We start from the raw sequence: 18,436 nt of genomic DNA, 5'->3' as shown, positions 1-18,436 counted from the left end.
AGGGTGTTCCACAGGGCAGGCGCCACTACCGAGAAGGCCCTCTGCCTGGTTCCCTGTAACCTCACTTCTTGCAGTGAGGGACCCGCCAGAAGGCCCTCAGAGCTGGACCTCAGTGTCTTTGTTATTCTTGTTCTGGCTTCTGTCATTCTAGAATCTGTCTGGGGAAAGAGGAGTAGAAACCATGGGGAAATAAATTGAAATGTTGCCAAGATCTGCCCTCCTAAACTTCAATAACCCTTCTGTGTGCAATCCTTATCCCACCTAAACAGCATTGTGCATATCTGTCTGACTGCCAGGGACCCTGCAGTAGAGCTTCCCTTAGCTCTTATGCACTCTGCGACGAACCCTGGCTTGCCACCAATTAAATATGCGACAATCCCGGCGATGTCACTAAACCTTTGATGATCCCACGTAATATGTGCGGATCCCACCCATGCAATGTGCCTCCCTTTCTATAACACTAGCAGAGTGCTGAAGGAAACTGGTTATTTCATAGTTACAGGTAGGTAGCCGTGTTGGTCTGAGTCGAAGCAAAATAAAAAAATTCCTTCAGTAGCACCTTAAAGACCAACTAAGTTTATATTATGGTATGAGCTTTCGTGTGCATGCACACTTCTTCAGATACACTAGAAACAGAAGTGTCAGACCCTATATATATACAGAGGGTGGTGGGGGTGGGTGGGAATGGGTGATGGGCTGATGGGAGTGGTAAACCTGTAGATGGCTGTTAATGGCTGCTGATGGCTGCAATTAGTCCTGGGCTGAGGTGCTAAAGAAAGCTTGATCATGCATAATGAGATAAGAATCCGATGTCTCTATTCATCCCAGGTGCTTCCATGGTTTTAAGCTTGGTAATGATTTCCAATTCAGCAACTTCTCTTTCCAGTCTGTTCCTGAAATTTCTCTGTAATAAAACAGCTGCTTTGAGATCTTGTATAGAATGTCCTGGGGGATTGAAGTGTTCTCCTACTAAATTTGGTTATTTCATAAACAACCCACCTATCCTTCTTGCGCCCCAAATAAACTGCCTGTTTATATTTGGGATCTGCTAGTAATCGAAGTGCAGTTCCAGTTCTCCCAATAACGTGGCTCAGTATACCTTCTAACTCCCGGCAAGTGTATCAGGAACCACCTTGTGCTCACAGTCAGGATTCCCTTTTACCAAAGGTTCACCTCAGCAGCCTGTTGCTACTTTGTGGCACCTTCTTCCTGGCACTTGTCTTCCCTGGGCTTGACCTAGAGGTTTTAAACTATTTTCCTGCTCCTCAGGTTTAGTCTAACCTCCTCTCTAAAGTCACCACCCCTTTGAGTTAGAATACTTCACTGGAATAACTAGGCACATCCGTTTTTTTAATGCAACATTTAAGAAAGCTTTATTAAACTAGAGGACTTGTAAAATGCGTAATGGTTTCATGCGTATCAGCTCTTAGATCATGTTCTTGGTTACAGATAACATTGGCTGAATAATATAGTTCTAATAAACTTCTCCAAAAACACTCGTGATATCTCCTACCCACACGCTCCCGCTCCCAAAACCCCTCTCAACTCTATCGAAATAACTGCTCCCCATTCCTTTTAAACTCATGGCAGTCCCGCCCCTCAGGAATGGAATGCGTCACTCAACAAGGAAGGTTGGGTTTAACACTTTCCACTCTGGGGTTTCTGTCGCAAGCCAGCCGAGTCCGTTACAACTCTCCTCCCGGTGTGCATATTCCTGTTTACAACCTGAGATAATTGGGTTCAAAGCAATGTGGGGCTTGTGCTTCCCTTTCACCTGATCCAATAGTGCACATTTAGGGCAGGGTGAGAGAAACAGGCGTGAAATCTCAATTGCTTTTGTAAACATTTTGCCAATGAGATACACCCTCATTTTTGCCCTTGCTTGTGTTCTCCCCCATCCCTGCCCTGTATGAGAAACCCTGACTGATGCAAAGCACTAAGGCACATGAACTTTGCTTTTGTTGGCCCTGTTCTTCTTAAGTAGTATAGTAATTTTGTCTTGTAGGATATTGATCTGGATCATTATGATATGAAGGAGGAAGAACCTGTTGATGGAAAGAAGACAGAAGATGATGGCATTGAGAAAGAGAACCTGGCAATCCTAGAAAAAATCCGAAAGAGTCAAAGGGAAGACCACCTAAATGTAAGTGGGGATTAAACAAATGAAAGCATGCTGTAGAATGCATAAGGCATTTCATTTTCTGCACCGTTTCTTGCAGGGATGTATGTACTTTTAGCAGACTTCCGTAAATTTCATAGCTATATTGGGAGGATAAGGTTACAGCCTCCCCATGCTTTCTGTGTATGCACTTATACTACTTATACATATACAGTGGTGCCTCACTAGACGAACGCCCTGTAAGACGATTTTTTCGCTTAATGAAAGGATTTTTCGAGCGGAGGGTACCTCGCTAGACGAATTCGTTTTACGAAAAATTCGTCTAGTGAATCGCGGTTTCCCATAGGAATGCATTGAAATTCAATTAATGCGTTCCTATGGGCAAAAAAAGAAAAAAATATCAATGCATTCCTATGGGCTTCGCTAGACGAATTTTTCATTATAAGAATTGACCCGTGGAACAAATTAAATTCGTCTAGTGAGGCACCACTAGAAAGAATTTAAATCACTTTACCAAAAATGGTTTTTCTACAGTGGTGCCTCGCTTAACGAATGCCCTGCTTAACGAAATTTCCGCTTAACAAAAGGATTTTTCGAGCGGAGGTTGCCTCGATAGACGAATTCGTTTTATGAAAAATTCGTCTAGCGAATCGCGGTTTCCCATAGGAATGCATTGAAATTCAATTAATGTGTTCCTATGGGCAAAAAAAAATTTCAATGCATTCCTATGGGATTCGCTAGATGAATTTTTCGTTATTAGAAAAGACCTGTGGAACGAATTAAATTCATCTAGTGAGGCACCACTAGAAAGAATTTAAATCACTTTTACCAAAAATTGTTTTTTCTATCTTCTAACTTGTTAAATGTTTAAAATTAGTGTCCTAAATTATTGTGTGCCAGTTTTGCAATATTGATCATTAGTAGCCTCCTTTTAAACAGCCTTTTAATGGCCCTGGTACTGTTCTTTTAAGAGTTCCCTTATCTTCTTTTTAGGGCGCAGTCTCTGGGTCTGTCCAGGCTTCAGATCGACTTATGAAAGAACTCAGGGATATATATAGGTCACAGAGTTACAAGTCAGGTGAGTATCTGCATCTTTTATGAACAAAATCATAACATACTATTCTGATCGGGGCTACGATGTGCAAAATTAAGGCTGCAATCCTATATAATGTATGGTAGGGGTGCCCATTGTGGTGCCTTCCAGATGTATAGTATACTTGCTTGTGCTGAACTATCTGGGACATAGCCATGAGTAGACATGCATAGATTTCCATTGTAAATGTGCCCAAATCTGAAACATAAAATATCTGCTATTTGCTCTAGTCCAGCTACGTATTCAAAAGTAATCATTTTTTCATTAATCATTTGTTTTGCAAACTCCAAGCGTAACCGTAACGTTCTGGTACGTTGCGTATTGCCTTCTGATGTCAAAATGGCTATTCCACTCTGGGAATCAATGTGCACAGGTATTGGTAATTTTACTTTTATTTTTAGGTCTGCAAACAACTGCAAAAACCATTCAATGTCTCTGATGGCTTCAGAGCATGCACAAAGTTCACTTTCTGTGGTTGACATACAAATTATATGCTGTCTGCGCGTTCTCCATTCAAATGGACATTCATTGTATCTGTAAACAAAACCGGACACACCTTTATATTTGAAATGTTCAGATGCATGAGATGCATCACAAAAAATATCGAACCCCGTAAGATTATGTGCCTTAAAATGTAATCTGTAATGCAGTGTGTGTTTAAGATAAAGCACCACTCTTTTTAACGCTCGAAAACACTGCTTGGTTGGATTCTCCACAAATGTGGAAAGAAAATTAAAACTGAAAGATATGTCTGGTCTGGACACGCGCTGAATAAAGTTCAGCTTTCCTAATATAGACCGGTAAAGTGTTTTGTCATGAAAAGGTGTATCCTCTTTAGTAAAAGTAAATCCACATGTTAATGGGGTTTCTTTTCCTTTTGCGTTCTCCAAATTTAGCACTTCTATTAAATCTCTTATTTTTGCAGTTTGATGTACAGCAAAAGAACCATCTGCATCCCTGTCTATTTGCATGGACAGGTAATTCTTAACTTTTCCCAAATCTTTTACATCAAAACGTTTACCAAGTTGAGAAATAAACAACTGGTATTCCTTTAAATGTTTACATGAAAATAATAAATCATCAACATAAACAGCCAATTTGACAACAGAATTATCGCATTGTTTGGTAAAAATGCAATTATCAGCTTTCCCCTGCACAAACCCAAATTCAATCAAGGTTTGTTTTAAAGTTTCGTGCCAATTCCTGCCACTTTGATGCAGGCCATACAGAGATTTGTTTAATTTACAAACTACCCCAGGTGCAGCATCTACACCATCCGGAACTTTCATGTATATGTCTTCATGCAAATCGGCATTAAGATAAGCTGTGGAAATGTCACAATGGTACAATTCGCACCCATTTTTAACAGCATCTAGCATCATCAACTTTATACTTTCAAACTTCACACTCGGAGAAAACACATTCTCATAATCAATGCCTTCCAATTGTTGGTATCCTCTTGCTACTAACCTAGCTTTATATCTCATTACTTTATTTTTATCATTAAGTTTTACTTTGAACACCCATCTCGAATCTATGACTCGCATATCAGGTGTTTGCTTCACAAAAGTCCACGTGTTATTTTGATTTAGAGATGCAAGCTCAGAGTCTATCGCTTTTTTCCATTGTTGAGCTTGTGACTTTGGCATGGTTTGTATCTCTTTAAAACTTTTTGGTTCAAAATTAACTTGGTTACAGTATACATTGTTTGCAACTTCTTCTATTTCCTCATCAACAGTAGCAATATTTCTACGTTTAAACAACTGCTCCTGTCGTTTCTGCCTTTGTAGCTGTTGTTCATTGATGTAACGCTGCGGCTGTCTAGTTATTCTACTGGAGCGTCTAAGCTCTGGTAAACTTTCACTGTCAGCTTTTAAATTTCCTTCTAAAACTTCAGAAATACAGCTAGTAGAGGGCTTTGGACTTAAAGTATGGTCTGAGTTGTCCATTGCCTCTTGTTCCCCTTTAAATTCACATTCTCCAATCTCTGACTGATTACTGTCAGGATCGGTATCAACTGGCTGCTCGTTAGCATCAGCTGTACTCTTTGGGGATATTTCTTTAAGACCATCACTATCTTGAAACTCAGCTACACCATCCCAGTGTACTGAAGGTATAATGCTACGGGTAAGGTGAAACTTTTTTGTGTCTGGTAAATAAATGCGATAATTCCCTTGTTGATATCCCATAAATTTACCCGGGATACCTCTTTCCTGCAGCTTCCCTTTAGCTGGGTAATGCATCATAACATCACTGCCCCAAACACACAAATACTTTAGATTGGGACGCTTTCCAAAAAGCATTTCATAAGGTGTTACTGTTAATGCAGAATGATAGGATCGATTCTTTATATGCGTGTAACAGCTCAAACATTCAGCCCAGAAGCTATCAGGAAGTTGAGCATCATGGAGCATTGTTTTTATCCCAGATTGTAGGTTTTTGTTAACAACCTCAGCAATCCCATTCTGCCAGGGACTCCTAGGTGATGACACTTGGTGTACTGTCCCCTGCGCATTTAGGAACTCTTCAAAATCCTGGGACATAAATTCACCTCCAAGATCAGAGTACAGATTTTGTATATTTTTACCAAAATGAGTCTTAACCCAATTGCAAAACTTTTTATACATTTCTAATGCTTGAGACTTCTTAGAGATTGCATATGTCCAAACATATCTGGTTTTCTGGTCCACAAGTGTTAGCCAGAATCGGGACCCTCCAAGTGATTCTGGCAATGGTCCTACTAGATCACAGTGAACCCTTTCAAAAGGCTCTGCTACTTCTCTCATAGTGCTTTTGCCCTTTCGTGCCACCTTAATTTTATGTTTGCAGCATGACAGGCAGTTCATGTAAAATTTACACGGTTTAATCTCTAGACCATGCACCATATCCCGTGTTTTCAAAACATCTGCAAAGTTTTTATGGCAAAGTTTGCGGTGAGCTTCATGTAAGCAGTTTTTATGTGGCTGGCAATTTGCGAACCCCTGCCTGCTCCTATTGGCTACACCACAACAGCTATTGCTTCCTCCTGAAGAGGAGTGAAACTTGAGTCTGTAAAGCCCATGAGTCTGTTTTGCATAGAGAACCTGCTTGTTGGCCCGATAAAACTGGCACATTTTTTCAGTAAATTTAGCTCTAACACCTTGACGTGCAAACTGATAAACCGATAATAAGTTCCCACACAATTCAGGGCAATTAACAACATCTGATATAGTAATATTCAAACTATGCAGTTTTATAGTACCCTTTCCAAGTGAGGGCAAAACTATTCCATTCGCTAAATGTACATTTCCAGTCTCTGGTGTGTAAGTTATGAAGAGACTGCGATTGCTGCACAAGTGCTGTGATGCGCCACTATCGATGATGAAAAAGTCCCAATTACCTCTTTTAACCTCATAAGGCTGTGGTTCTGCAAAGAATGCTTTCGGCTCGGGTCGACTACCTCTTTGCGGTCGCTGCGAAGGCTTCCATGCCTGAGTGGCTGTGTGTCCCTTTTGCGACCTAGAGGAAGTCTTTTTACTCTTTGCTCTGCATTCCAAAGCAAAATGTCCCAAAAGGCCACAGGCAAAGCATTTCTTGTTGGCTCTTAAAGCTACAACATCCCTATTGTCATTTGAATGCACATTCTGCTCTTTGGGAACCGGCATAACAGAGGCGTCTCGCCTGCCCAGCTCTGCCATCAGTTTTGCAGTCACGCCTTCAATACTCAGCTGGTCAGGAGGGACCAAAGCGAGCTGGCTTGCGACTGCATCATACTCTTTGTTTAATGAGCAGAGGATTATAAAACAAAATTGATTAACAGGAACCACAACGTTTCTTCTCAAAAGCTCCAACCTGATTTCCTGTAAATGTCTCAGGTGAGCTGCCAAGTCACCGCCAGGTTGCAGCTTTGCCTGATAAAGCTGGCGGTAAAAAGCCAAGGCTGACGCGGACTCTTTTCTCAAATGGACCGCAGCCAAACTCTCCCACATCTCTTTAGCCGACGTTTTATCTCTGATATATACAACTTGCTGGTCGGACACTGCTAAGTTTATAAAAGCTTTGGCTTTGTTATCCCCCCGTATCCATTCAGGGGTAAGTGGCTGAGGAGGGGTGTCTGTGGCGTAGTTAAACAGGTCCTTACATTCGAGTAATCCCCTCATTCTAAAGGACCAAAGACTATAATTACCATCAGTTAGTTGAGGAAAGGTAAGCGCCGTCTTTTCGCCGTCATCCATCCTGGATATACTTCTGGCTCCTTATTGACCGGCAGATAGCTCAGCTTCGCAGCCCTCTTAGCAAGCAGTTCAAACACCCATGCGCAGTTTCTGGGCCCATAACCGGATGTTGGGCAAAATACACACCAACCGAGTAGCAACAACGGCAGGGTCGACGAAATAACAAAGTCGTCTTCAGTATCTTTGCTTTCTTTTATTTACAACTATATACACCACACTCCTCTACTCCATTCCTCTCATTTCACAACACATTCACCACCACCACACCCATGAACCATTTGCTTAAATACAGAATTCAAAATAGTCAATTACCCAATCACATTACAGTAAGCAAACTCTACCTTCAATTATTCAAATTAGCAAAAGCTCACAGGTGTGCTATCATTCAGAACAAGGTTACAAACACACATCTCTGTGTAGCACCATTGACCACATCAGTCTTAAAGGCAAAACCTAACAGTTTTGCCTTCTTTCCTAGTGTCTGCGCTTTCAAATTCTGAGCTATTCCTCTGTTGCACTCAGTTCGGCATTCATACTTTTAAGAATATTTTTAAAAATGAAATTATAAACATTGTGCACTTTATCAAAGTGTTGCAGGTGAAATACTAAACAACCATCAAACAGTTTGAAATCTGTGTTAAGCAAAAAAACACGCACAAATACTCTCAAATTTCACAGTCCTGTCCACCAGTCACAGGACTCCCTCTCTGAATCAAAAGTCAATTGCAAATTCCCACACAGAAAGAAAGTGTGGAAAACCCCAGCTTTTATCTGAAGAGTGTAATATCTAGTCTGTCTCAGTATTTGCTTACAAATGGCCTGGCCTTGAAAATGCTTTTCCTGAGAAAACCATTCTCTCATGCTCTGTCTCTCTCTCGTTAATCAAATCACAGTTGACAGTTTCCTCTCCCAGCTTACCAGAAAGTCCCTGTGTTGCGTTCCTAGTATGTACTCCGCATTCTGTAGGTCTAAACCACCAGTTGATTTCCTCCACCTCTCATGGCTGCTGCATATTTTTAAAGGCAGCTCTCCCTAACTTTGCGTATGAGGGGCAAAGGCTGAAATTTTCTGCCATCGCTCTCTCTCTCTCTCTCTCTCTCTCTCTCTCTCTCTCTCTCTCTCTCTCTCCCCCCTTAACTAAGAGCTAAAACCTTGTTCAAAGACAACAGCAAGATCCTTCCAATATAATACAATAAGTCACACAGAATCCTCCAGTTCTCTATGTTTATTAGCATATGCCCTCCCACTAGAGGTCAAAGAGAACAATTACCAGACCTTTAGAAGGCATCTCAAGGCAGCCCTGTTTAGGGAAGCTTTTAATGTTTGATGGATTTTTGTATTTTAGAATTTCTGTTTTTTTGGAAGCCGCCCAGAGTGGCTGGGGGAACCCGGCCAGATGGGCGGGGTATAAATAATAAATTATTATTATTATTATATATGAAACTGGCATGCTCCAGGGCTTTTGCCCTATGTTCTCTTGAGAAAAATTGTGCATTTACTTGTAGATTTTCTCCTATAGATCAGCACAGCCATCCAATTATCTGACTCTCCTCTTCATTCTGTATGTAGTCCGGTTCCTGAAATAGCACAGTAGAGGAGTAAAGGACATTGTTTGAGCTACCTCCATTTTGAGTTTTAAGGCTTTTTTCAGTAGTGATTTTTCCACAACGTCAGGCTGTGTCTAGGGGCCTCAGTGGCATTCATAGGGTGTTAATGCTGAGCACAAAACTAGGCATTTGGTGGTGGCAAAGATGTATACATCTGAGTGTGTCCTTGCAGCTGCAGAAATAACACAAGGGTTCCCAGAGGATGTCAAAAACTGTCATTGACTTTTTCGCTTCTATGAGAGTTTTAATTGGGTGGCTACCTTAACTTATAAAAAGGTTAGCTAGATTTTTTTTTTTTATCCAGAGATCTTTATTGAAAGTTCAAAAAGTACATACTTATATGTGCTCTAAACATGATGAGACATAAATAAGAGAAAATGAGAAACAGCACCCGTGTAGAAGGGAAAATAAAGGGGGGGAGGGGAGAACCCCAAACTACAGTGGTGCCTCGCAAGACGAATTTAATTCATTCCGCGAGTCAATTCGTTTTGCGAAAAATTCGTCTTGCGAATCGCGGTTTCCCATAGGAATGCATTGAAATTTCGTTTTTTTTGCCCATAGGAACGCATTAATTAAATTTCAGTGCATTCCTATGGGAAACCGCGATTTGCAAGACGAATTTTTCGCAAAACGAATTCATCTTGCGAGTCACTATCAGATCGCAAGACGCATTTGTCTTGCGAAAAATTAGTCTTGCAGGGCATTCGTCTTGCGAGGTACCACTGTATATACTTTACAAAGTTGTTATTGTACTCCTCCAGATCTTAACCTATTACAGTATTTGTAAGAATGGATTCCAAATATCATTGAATTTGTCCATGGCAAGTCTGTGTTTATATGCAAGTTGTTCATCTGTTGCGAGTTTGTATAAGTCTTCAATCCAATCATAGAAGGGAGCCTCATTTTTATTTTTCCAATTCTTCAGTATCTGTCTTTTTGCTGTGGTCAGGACACGTAGAGTCCCCTCATATTGTCCTTTTGTAGGGTTCCATGTGCTTGAAAATATTCAAGAGGATATTTTGCTCTGTAAATGTAAGGTTGTTCCATACAGTTCGGTTGATGGTTACAGTTTCCTTCTGCCAAAAATATGTCAGTATAGGACAATGAAATAACGTATGTTTTAGAGAAGCATTATCCCTATTGCCTTTCCAACTGTTAGATATCTTAGATAGCCAAAAAAGGGTAGCCAGAATAACTGGAAAGTGCAGCCCACTGAAGATACAGAAAGAAGGAGAGGCTTTTGTAGAGTAATACTTGGATTTATTGAATTGAGCTTTGAGTCTTCTTAATGAATATTGACAAAAAGGTAATTTAAATTGATTGCACACATTTGAAAAAAATTACAGTGGTACCCCGACATCCGAATGTCGAGGACCTTGCTCATTCAGAACTCAGCATCTCTTTGCATTCAACCTTTGTGGAGTTCTAGATCGCTATCTTGGGTTTGGGCGTGGGTGTGTTTTCTAGTAACAATGTAAGCAAGCAACCCTTTTCATTTCCATTTTCTGCAGGGATTTATTCAGTGGAACTTGTAAACGACAGCCTATATGATTGGCATGTAAAACTTCTAAGGTAAGTTCACTTCCCCCCACCCCAACACTGTCCTAAATCAGTGGTTTTGCTATTGATGGATAGCTGGGTTGGTGGGTGAAGGTTTATGATGATGATAATAATTTGATGTCTGCACCTAGGAAAGTTGTATACTAGGTTGCAGATTAGCATATTTGCTTAAGTTTAGGGTTGTCACTCTAGACTTTTTTGTAAGTCGCTTGATTAGCCAATGCATCTCTTTTAAAAAACAGACTTTTAAGTGCTTCTAAAACTGCAGAGGGCTGATACTCTTGCAGGAGAGGCATTCCTTCCCGTTGTGACACAGTGTCCAGTGGTACCTTTCATTCTCAAATTTAATCAGTTCTGCAAGTCTGTTCCAAAACCAAAGCATTCCAAAACTTTTTACTATCTAACAAGACCATTGATCCGTAAAATGAAAGCAATATCAATGTTCTGTACTATAAAATAAATAAGACAATATTGTAGATGATAAAAATTAAAATTATTTTTTTTCTTGCCTGCATCAGTGCAGGTAGTCATTGTTTGGATGGGGGGCTTTTATCCATTTCCACAGTCACACAATCAATCAATCAATCAATCAATCATAAAATGAAAAACAAGCCACAGTCACAAAAATGAAAAAGCCACACAAACAAAAAATAGCAAAAACAAAAGCACCAAATATCACCTCAGAACATTGCAATCAGAAACAGAAGGCTTTAATTATGGTGGGTGCGGGCCTTAAATTAGCTGCTCAAGGATACAAATGGGATGAAACAAGCCTTTATTACAATGGGGGGGGACTTCAATTTGCCGCGCAAGAGTAAAACGGGATGAAAAAAGCCTTAACTACTATGCGGAGGACTCAAATGAGCTGCGCAATAGTGAAAATGGAAGCTCAGGAGCACATTCGGCTTCTGGGGCAAAGTTCGAAAACCGGAACTCCTACTTCTGGGTTTGCAGCGTTCTGGGTTCCGAGTTGTTCGGGAACTAAACTGTTCAAAAACTGAGGTACCACTGTATATTGTCTAAACCTTGTTTTTATTCATACAAGAAGTGCTAAACAAGACACAGCAGCCCTGAATGCTGCATCTCATCTATCCTTCTTCTCACCCCAAAACTCCTTCCTCCTCCCCAAGGCTACAAACTGTTCCTTATGCATTTCAATAAATACATAAGGAGTATTTCAAACTGCTTGCTATCTATCTATCTAACAGATTTATAAACTGTTCTCAAGAAAGAATTCTTCCAAAAACAGTTTAAAAAATACGCACCAAAACATAAAGAAAATAAAAAATTTAAACTGTTTAATTAACATCCATCTTTAAGAATGCAAAGTCTAGAGACTTGGTGGGCATTTTTTTATTAAGTCATACATTCTTTGAGATTCCTGTGAAACAGAGAGTCTTAGGATATGGAATCTGTTCCTCAAGACTCCTACCGGTAAGTCTGCAGCTGATGTGCAGGAATAATCCCTATTCCCTGATGACTTCAGCAGTTCCCTCCAGAGAAACACTTGCCTGCAGCCAGCATGTTCATTAGGACCCTTAACTGCAGGTGGGCCACACCCTGTAAACAGCTGACCTTTCATTCTGAAGGAAATGCTTCACTCAACACGCCTCGTTGTTTGCGAAAGGTAGTGATAACCACTCAGAACTGAGTGACTCAATCCTTCTGCTTTTCCTCATTCTCCATTGGTAGGGTTGATCCTGACAGCCCATTGCATAGTGATCTTCAAGTCTTAAAAGAAAAAGAAGGTGTAGAATATATTTTGCTCAACTTCTCTTTTAAGGTAAGAGAAAAACAGTATCCACTGTGTGTAAAAGTTTTCATTGGTATGTAAATCCAAAGCAAATAATTAATGAGAATTATGTTCTTTAATTTTATTGAGTCTACTTTGAGTAGAATTTGGTTGGATACAATCCCATATTGCAACCAAAAAGAATTGAAATATAGGATTTCAGAATGATGTATTTGCAACAGGGCATCAAATTTAGAAAGTTTTTGACTTTTGGATTTACTTTTTTTGTTCTTAGGATAACTTTCCCTTTGATCCTCCATTTGTGAGAGTGGTCTCTCCTGTGCTCACTGGCGGGTAGGTGTTGGTTTTTTAAACACACACACACACACACACACAGTGTTTTCTTAAGAATAAATCACAAAGCTGTTACATTAACATTTGGGAAGTTATGTTTTAGCTCATGGCTCTGTGGCCACCTGATGTTCCACTGGAAGTCTTATGCAGTGCAAACATCTGTCATAGATAACAGTGACCTAGGAGGTTTCCTAACTTGGCTCTACCAGGATAAGTGTTGTAGTTAGAATCATAGAGTTGGAAGGGACCATGAGGGCCATCTAGTCCAACCCCACAACTCTGCACATTCTTGGGCAGGAAGACAAGCATGGCGTAGCTGTTGCAGGTCACGGCAGCAGCTCCCTCGCCATCCACGTCTCTTGGTCCTATGTACTCCATGAGACAGCACTCCCAAACTCCCCCTCAGAACACCCCTGTTTACAAGTCCTGGTCATGAGCTCCCAGAGACTGCAATCAACTAAACAGAACTGTTGTTTTAATGGCATACTGTATTTCCACCCTACAAATGTATCCAAGGCATCTTATGAATATCCTGAAACAGCAATTGTACAACTAAAGCCATGCTACCTTAGAGTAGTTATTCAAGCAGGTGGCACTGGAAGCAACAATAAAAACCATTTGGGAAGGAGTTTCACAGTTGGGAGTGCAACCCTAGGAAAGCCACCTGCCTCTCTTCCAAGGGTGGGGTAAAACATACAGGCCCTCCAGTGACTGACTCTCCTGCCAGGCTGGGTCATGTAGGGAAAAGCCATCCATAAGGTACCAGTTGGGATGCAGGCGAGTCACCTCACTTTGCAGCTTTCCCTCCGCCCGCCCGCCCCACAGCGCTGCCGGAGCCATGGCATTCGCTCCATAACTCGCACAGAGACTTCTCCTTACTCTTGAGGAAAAAACTGTGTGTTATGGAGCGAAAAATACGGTATTTGATCCCCTGCTAAATTTGCCCGTTTGCCCTCTGACGAAGAAATGGCCAGTCCATAATTTTAATGGTAGGTTTATTGTAGCTGTGAGAGACAGAATAACAACAGGAAAAACTCCAAAAACCCAGAAGACAAAAGTCAGAGATTGATGTTAATTATAATGAGTGAAATAAGTATTTGATCCCCTATCAACCAGCCAGATGTCAGGCAACCTGGTACAGTATCTTCACTGTATGTAATGAGCTTCTGTAAGGGAGAGGTCTTACCTGTAATCCCAGCTCATTGCAGTACCTGTACAAAAGACACCTATCAACAGAAGCAATCAATCCAGCAGATTCCAAAGTAGCCACCATGACCAAGACCAAAGAGCTGTCCAAGGATGTCAGGGACAAGATTGTAGACCTGCACAAGGCTGGACTGGGCTACAAGACTATTGTCAAGCAGCTTGGTGAGAAGGTGACAACAGTTGGTGCAATAATTCTCAAATGGAAGAAACACAAAATAACTGTCAACCTCCCTCAGCCTGGGGCTCCATGCGAGAACTCATCTTGTGGAGTTGCAATGATCAGGAGAACAGTGATGAAGCAGCCCAGAACTACACAGGGGGAACTTGTCGATGATCTCAGGGCAGCTGGGACCATAGTCACCATGAAAACAGTTGGTAACACACTACACCGTGAAGGACTAAGATCTTGCAGAGCCCGTAAGGTCCCCTTGCTCAAGACAGCACATGTACAGGCCCATCTGCAGTTTGCCAATGCACATCTGAATGACCCAGAGGAGAAGTGGGTGAAAGTGTTGTGGTCAGATGAGACCAAAATCAAGCTCATTGGCATCAACTCAACTTGCTGTGTTTGGAGGAGGAGGAATGCTGCCTACGGCCCCAAGAACACCACCCCCACAGTCAAACATGGAGGGGGACATGCTATGCTTTGGGGGTGCTTTTCTGCTAAGGGGACAGGACACCTTCACCGCATCAAAGGGACGAGGGACGGGACCATGTATCTTCAATTCTTGGGTGAGCACCTCCTTCCCTCAGCCAGGGCATTGAAAATGGGTGGGTATTCCAGCATGACAATGACCCAAAACACACGGCCAAGGCAACAAAGGAGTGGCTCAAGAAGAAGCACATTAAGGGTCTGGAGTGGCCTAGCCAGTCTCCAGATCTTAATCCCATCGAAAATCTGTGGAGGGAGCTGAAGGTTCGAGTAGCTACACATCAGCCTCAAAATCTTACTGACTTGGAGAGGATCTGCAAAGAGGAGTGGGACAAAATACCTCCTGAGATGTGTGCAAACCTGGTGGCCACCTACAAGAAACATCTGACCTCTGTAATTGCCAACAAAGGTTTTGCCACCGAGTACTAAGCCATCTTTTGCAAAGGGATCAAATACTTATTTCACTCATTATAATGCACATCTGTCTCTGACTTTTGTCTTCTGGGTTTCTGGGGGTTTTCCTATTGTTATTCTGTCTACAATAAATCTACCATTAAATTATGGACTGGTCATTTCTTCGTCAAAGGGCAAACAGGCAAATTTAGCAGGGGATCAAATACTTCCCCCCTCACTGTACTCTGTGTCATAGAGCCTTGGGACTTTCCTTGTCCCACAAGCAATGCATCTTTGCATGATTCCCCATCCCCATGTCAATATCATGGAGCTCTAGGGATCAAAAGGAGCTGCCTTTGGGTCTTCTGCACCTTCCCACAGACTTGTTGGAAATAGCAGAGGGAGGGCAGAGTTCCAGCTGAACTCTGTTGGCTGAGAAACTGTGTGAGGCCAGCCTCTCCAAAGCCACCAGCTGATAGGGGGATGTGTGGGTGTGAGAAGAGCAGCAGTGGTTCCCACGGCTGTGTGAGAAGAGTTGCTTTGAAAGCAAAGCTCTGTTTGTTTGACATTTAAAAGTTTTGGAGAATGGTGGCACCAGACTTTAGTGATGATCCCCCTTTGCTCAAAGAAGGAATCCAGCAATTGGCCTGTTGTGACCTGTCCCCACTCCACCTTGTCTTTCCTCCTACTGGAAACCTTGGATACTGTTCATGACTGTCAGTTGCCTGTAAGGACCACCTGGAGGTGGTTTTTGTCTTGCTTCCTTCCAACTTTCATACATACCTCCCTGCCGGCTGACTCTGAGAGAAGGTTTGCCCCCTTCCCCCACATTCACACATGACACATAAATGAGGCCATATACCGTGTTTCCCCTTTTTTAAGACACCATCTTATAACTTTTTTCCTAAAAAAAACCACAGGGTGGCTTATTTTCGGTGGGTGTCTTAAGTAAGATGCAAAGTGATACACAAAATAAGGAAAATATTTGGTGTGTGCAAGCAGTTTTGCATTTATTTCTATTCTGCTGCTGAGTCTAGTCTTCTTACAACACAAGGAGGCGGCTTGCCGGGTTGTCGCCCAGCAGCGCGCGCAGAGCGCCCTGAGCCTCTGGGAGCCGGAGGAGGAGGCTTGCTGGATCGTCGTTTTCCTTGTGTTTCCTTGATTTCCTAATCACTTCTTATCCCCGCCCTGTCCCACCCTAACCCTTCCCCAGCCCCTCTCCCACCCCCTCATCCTAGTGCCGTACCTTCACTGCGTGTTCCCTGCTGGGGGGTGCGGTTGGGGGGGGGTAATTTTTTCGGTTGCATAGGCTTCGTCGAGCGGCTTTTTAGCTGCTTGAAGGGGGAGCAGTCCAGAACGCTCCGTTTGCTTGCGCTGGGACCGGGAGCGCTTTAGTGGCCGGGCTAATTTTAAGCTTTTGCCGTGTTTTCCGTGCTCTAGGCTAGCGCTCTGAGCGGGAGCGCTCTAACCGCCGCCAGCTACCGGTATTTGGGCGGCAGGGTGCTGTTTTCGCGCGCCTCAGGCCACGTGTCCAGTTTTAGGGCTGGCTTGTGGCGCCTTTGGAGGGGTGCTGTTGCGTGCGGAGGCTCCCACTCCCTCCCCCTCCTTTGTTGAGTCCATTGACAAGCGGCTTGAACCCGCTTGTCAGCGGTTCGCCAGGCTTTTCCTTGTCTGCGCTCTGACAGCCGCCAGTCAGCTGGGCTCGGGGAGGCTTTTGTGACGGCTGCAGGTCGCGCCTTTTTTGCCGAGGGAAGCGCGGAGCGGCTCCTGGCTCGGTGGCAGCGCTTCCTGTTTGGTAGCGTCTCTCAGTCCTCCGCCTTGCGGAAAGCCGCCTCCTCCTCTTCCCCGCCCCAGTTGTCTCCTTTCCTCGCTCCCCGCCTTTTCTCTCTCTCTCTCACACACACACACAGAGGGAGAGACACCGTTCCGTGCGCACGGCCGCTCAGCCATTCTTTCGCGAGCGTGTCACAAACACCGCTCTCCTCCTCCCCCCACCCATCCTTTCTTGCGTGCGTGTGCATGCCTCCTCTGTGCTTCAGGTCAACAGCTCGGCGAGCGCGAGCGCCGAAAGAGGGCCGAGCGCGCGGTGCTTGTGCCTCCTCCTGCTTCTCCCCCCCCCCCGCCCGTGTGTGAGGGAGAAATTAGCAGTTGAGGGCGAGGACGGATAGAGAGCTGCATGGCGCTTCAGCAGCAGCAACAGCAGCAACCAGTTCCAGGTGCCGAGCCGCGGCAGAAAGAGGAGGCAGTGCGCGGAGCACCCTGAGTCTCCGGGACCCAGCAGTGCTCTATAGCCCTTTGAATCCTCCTCCTCCTGCTGTTGTGGCTTGGGGCGCTCCGTGCTGTGTTGCTGGGCACTTTGTCGGTCCCGCTGCTGGGGCGCTCGGCGGGAAGTGAACAAAGGTTAAAATTGGTGGTTGTTTTTAAATGTTTCCCTTGTTGTATTTTCTAAGCCGCTGACAAAGAGAACAGCAAAGTGTAACAGTAATAAAATGCACTAAAATGAGGACTGGGTTGTTGTCAGAACAGTGATATCAAAACAGTGAGTGCACAGTGATTATGCACAGTTGGCTAACTTTTTCAGTTACATCAGGGCTGATTATAGAGCTGATGCCAAAGGGGTTTAACAGTTATAAAGCCATGGATTGAATAGCTTGGATGCCAGGGCCTGGCCAAGGCATTTTGGCACCTGAGGCAAACCACAAAACGGCACCCTCCTATCTGCCAGGGAATAAGGGGTGAGGGAAGCTCTACACCTGCCTCACCTGGTCTCACAATAGTCTGTTTCTGTTTGATGCTTTGAGTTCACATAGCTTCTCATTTGTACATTCACGAGCTTTTATTGGTTTGTTTCCAGAATAATTCCAATAGACCAAGCCAATGAGGACGGCTTGACTTTGGCTTACCAATATTTAACCTTATTAATACCCCTTGTCTGAGCGTGCTGTCTAAATGGCTGGCTCCAATCTGAATGACACAAGCAGACAAAACAGTGCTGGGAAGATCCAGATTGTACAGCTCCGAATAACCGTTCTGATGAATATGATTCTAGTACACAAATGCTTGTCTCATAATTAATATGTTAGTCTTTCCAAGGTCTTACTGAAAATCATATTCTCAACTTGCTTTTCTGTCCTGCAGGTATGTTCTCGGTGGAGGTGCATTATGCATGGAGCTGCTTACTAAACAGGTACATGCAGAATCAAAAGTCTTGCTCCAGATTTGTCTGCTCCTATGGAAGTCCTCTGCAGCTGGTTGAACAGACCCCCATTTCAAAATTCTTATAACATCCAGCTGACTCAGAATGGCGTCTTACAGGGCGACTAAAGCAGTTTCTGTGCCAAACTGGGCCTAAACCTTGATTGAAATGAATCTAGAAAATCAATTACCTCCAAGAGTGCCTGAATTGGGTCCACGACCACCCGCTCAAGAATGGGAGATAGCAACGGGCCAGTAGTTACTTAGATTTTCTGAATTAAGGGGTGGTTTCTTGAGTGGTTTTACCACTG

The 18,436-nt window shown here is 43.2% G+C and overlaps 1 protein-coding gene across 2 annotated transcripts in view; it reads left to right on the top strand.

Moving 5' to 3' along the window:
- UBE2Q2 (ubiquitin conjugating enzyme E2 Q2) overlaps nt 1–18,436 on the top strand; it is a 42,301-nt gene that overhangs the window by 18,196 nt on the left and 5,669 nt on the right. For both annotated transcript variants that reach the window (XM_060279099.2, XM_060279098.2), the window contains exons 5-10: nt 2,006–2,143; nt 3,113–3,197; nt 10,545–10,605; nt 12,286–12,376; nt 12,621–12,679; nt 18,069–18,117. In XM_060279099.2, coding sequence (XP_060135082.1) covers nt 2,006–2,143; nt 3,113–3,197; nt 10,545–10,605; nt 12,286–12,376; nt 12,621–12,679; nt 18,069–18,117 — 483 coding nt within the window. The remainder of the gene's footprint in view (nt 1–2,005; nt 2,144–3,112; nt 3,198–10,544; nt 10,606–12,285; nt 12,377–12,620; nt 12,680–18,068; nt 18,118–18,436) is intronic.

Source organism: Zootoca vivipara, chromosome Z1 (assembly GCF_965207765.1).
Source record: "Zootoca vivipara chromosome Z1, rZooViv2.hap1.1, whole genome shotgun sequence".
In the NCBI taxonomy this organism is placed as follows: domain Eukaryota; kingdom Metazoa; phylum Chordata; class Lepidosauria; order Squamata; family Lacertidae; genus Zootoca; species Zootoca vivipara.
Note: the sequence above shows the minus strand (reverse complement) of the source record. Positions and strands in the feature narration are given on the sequence as shown.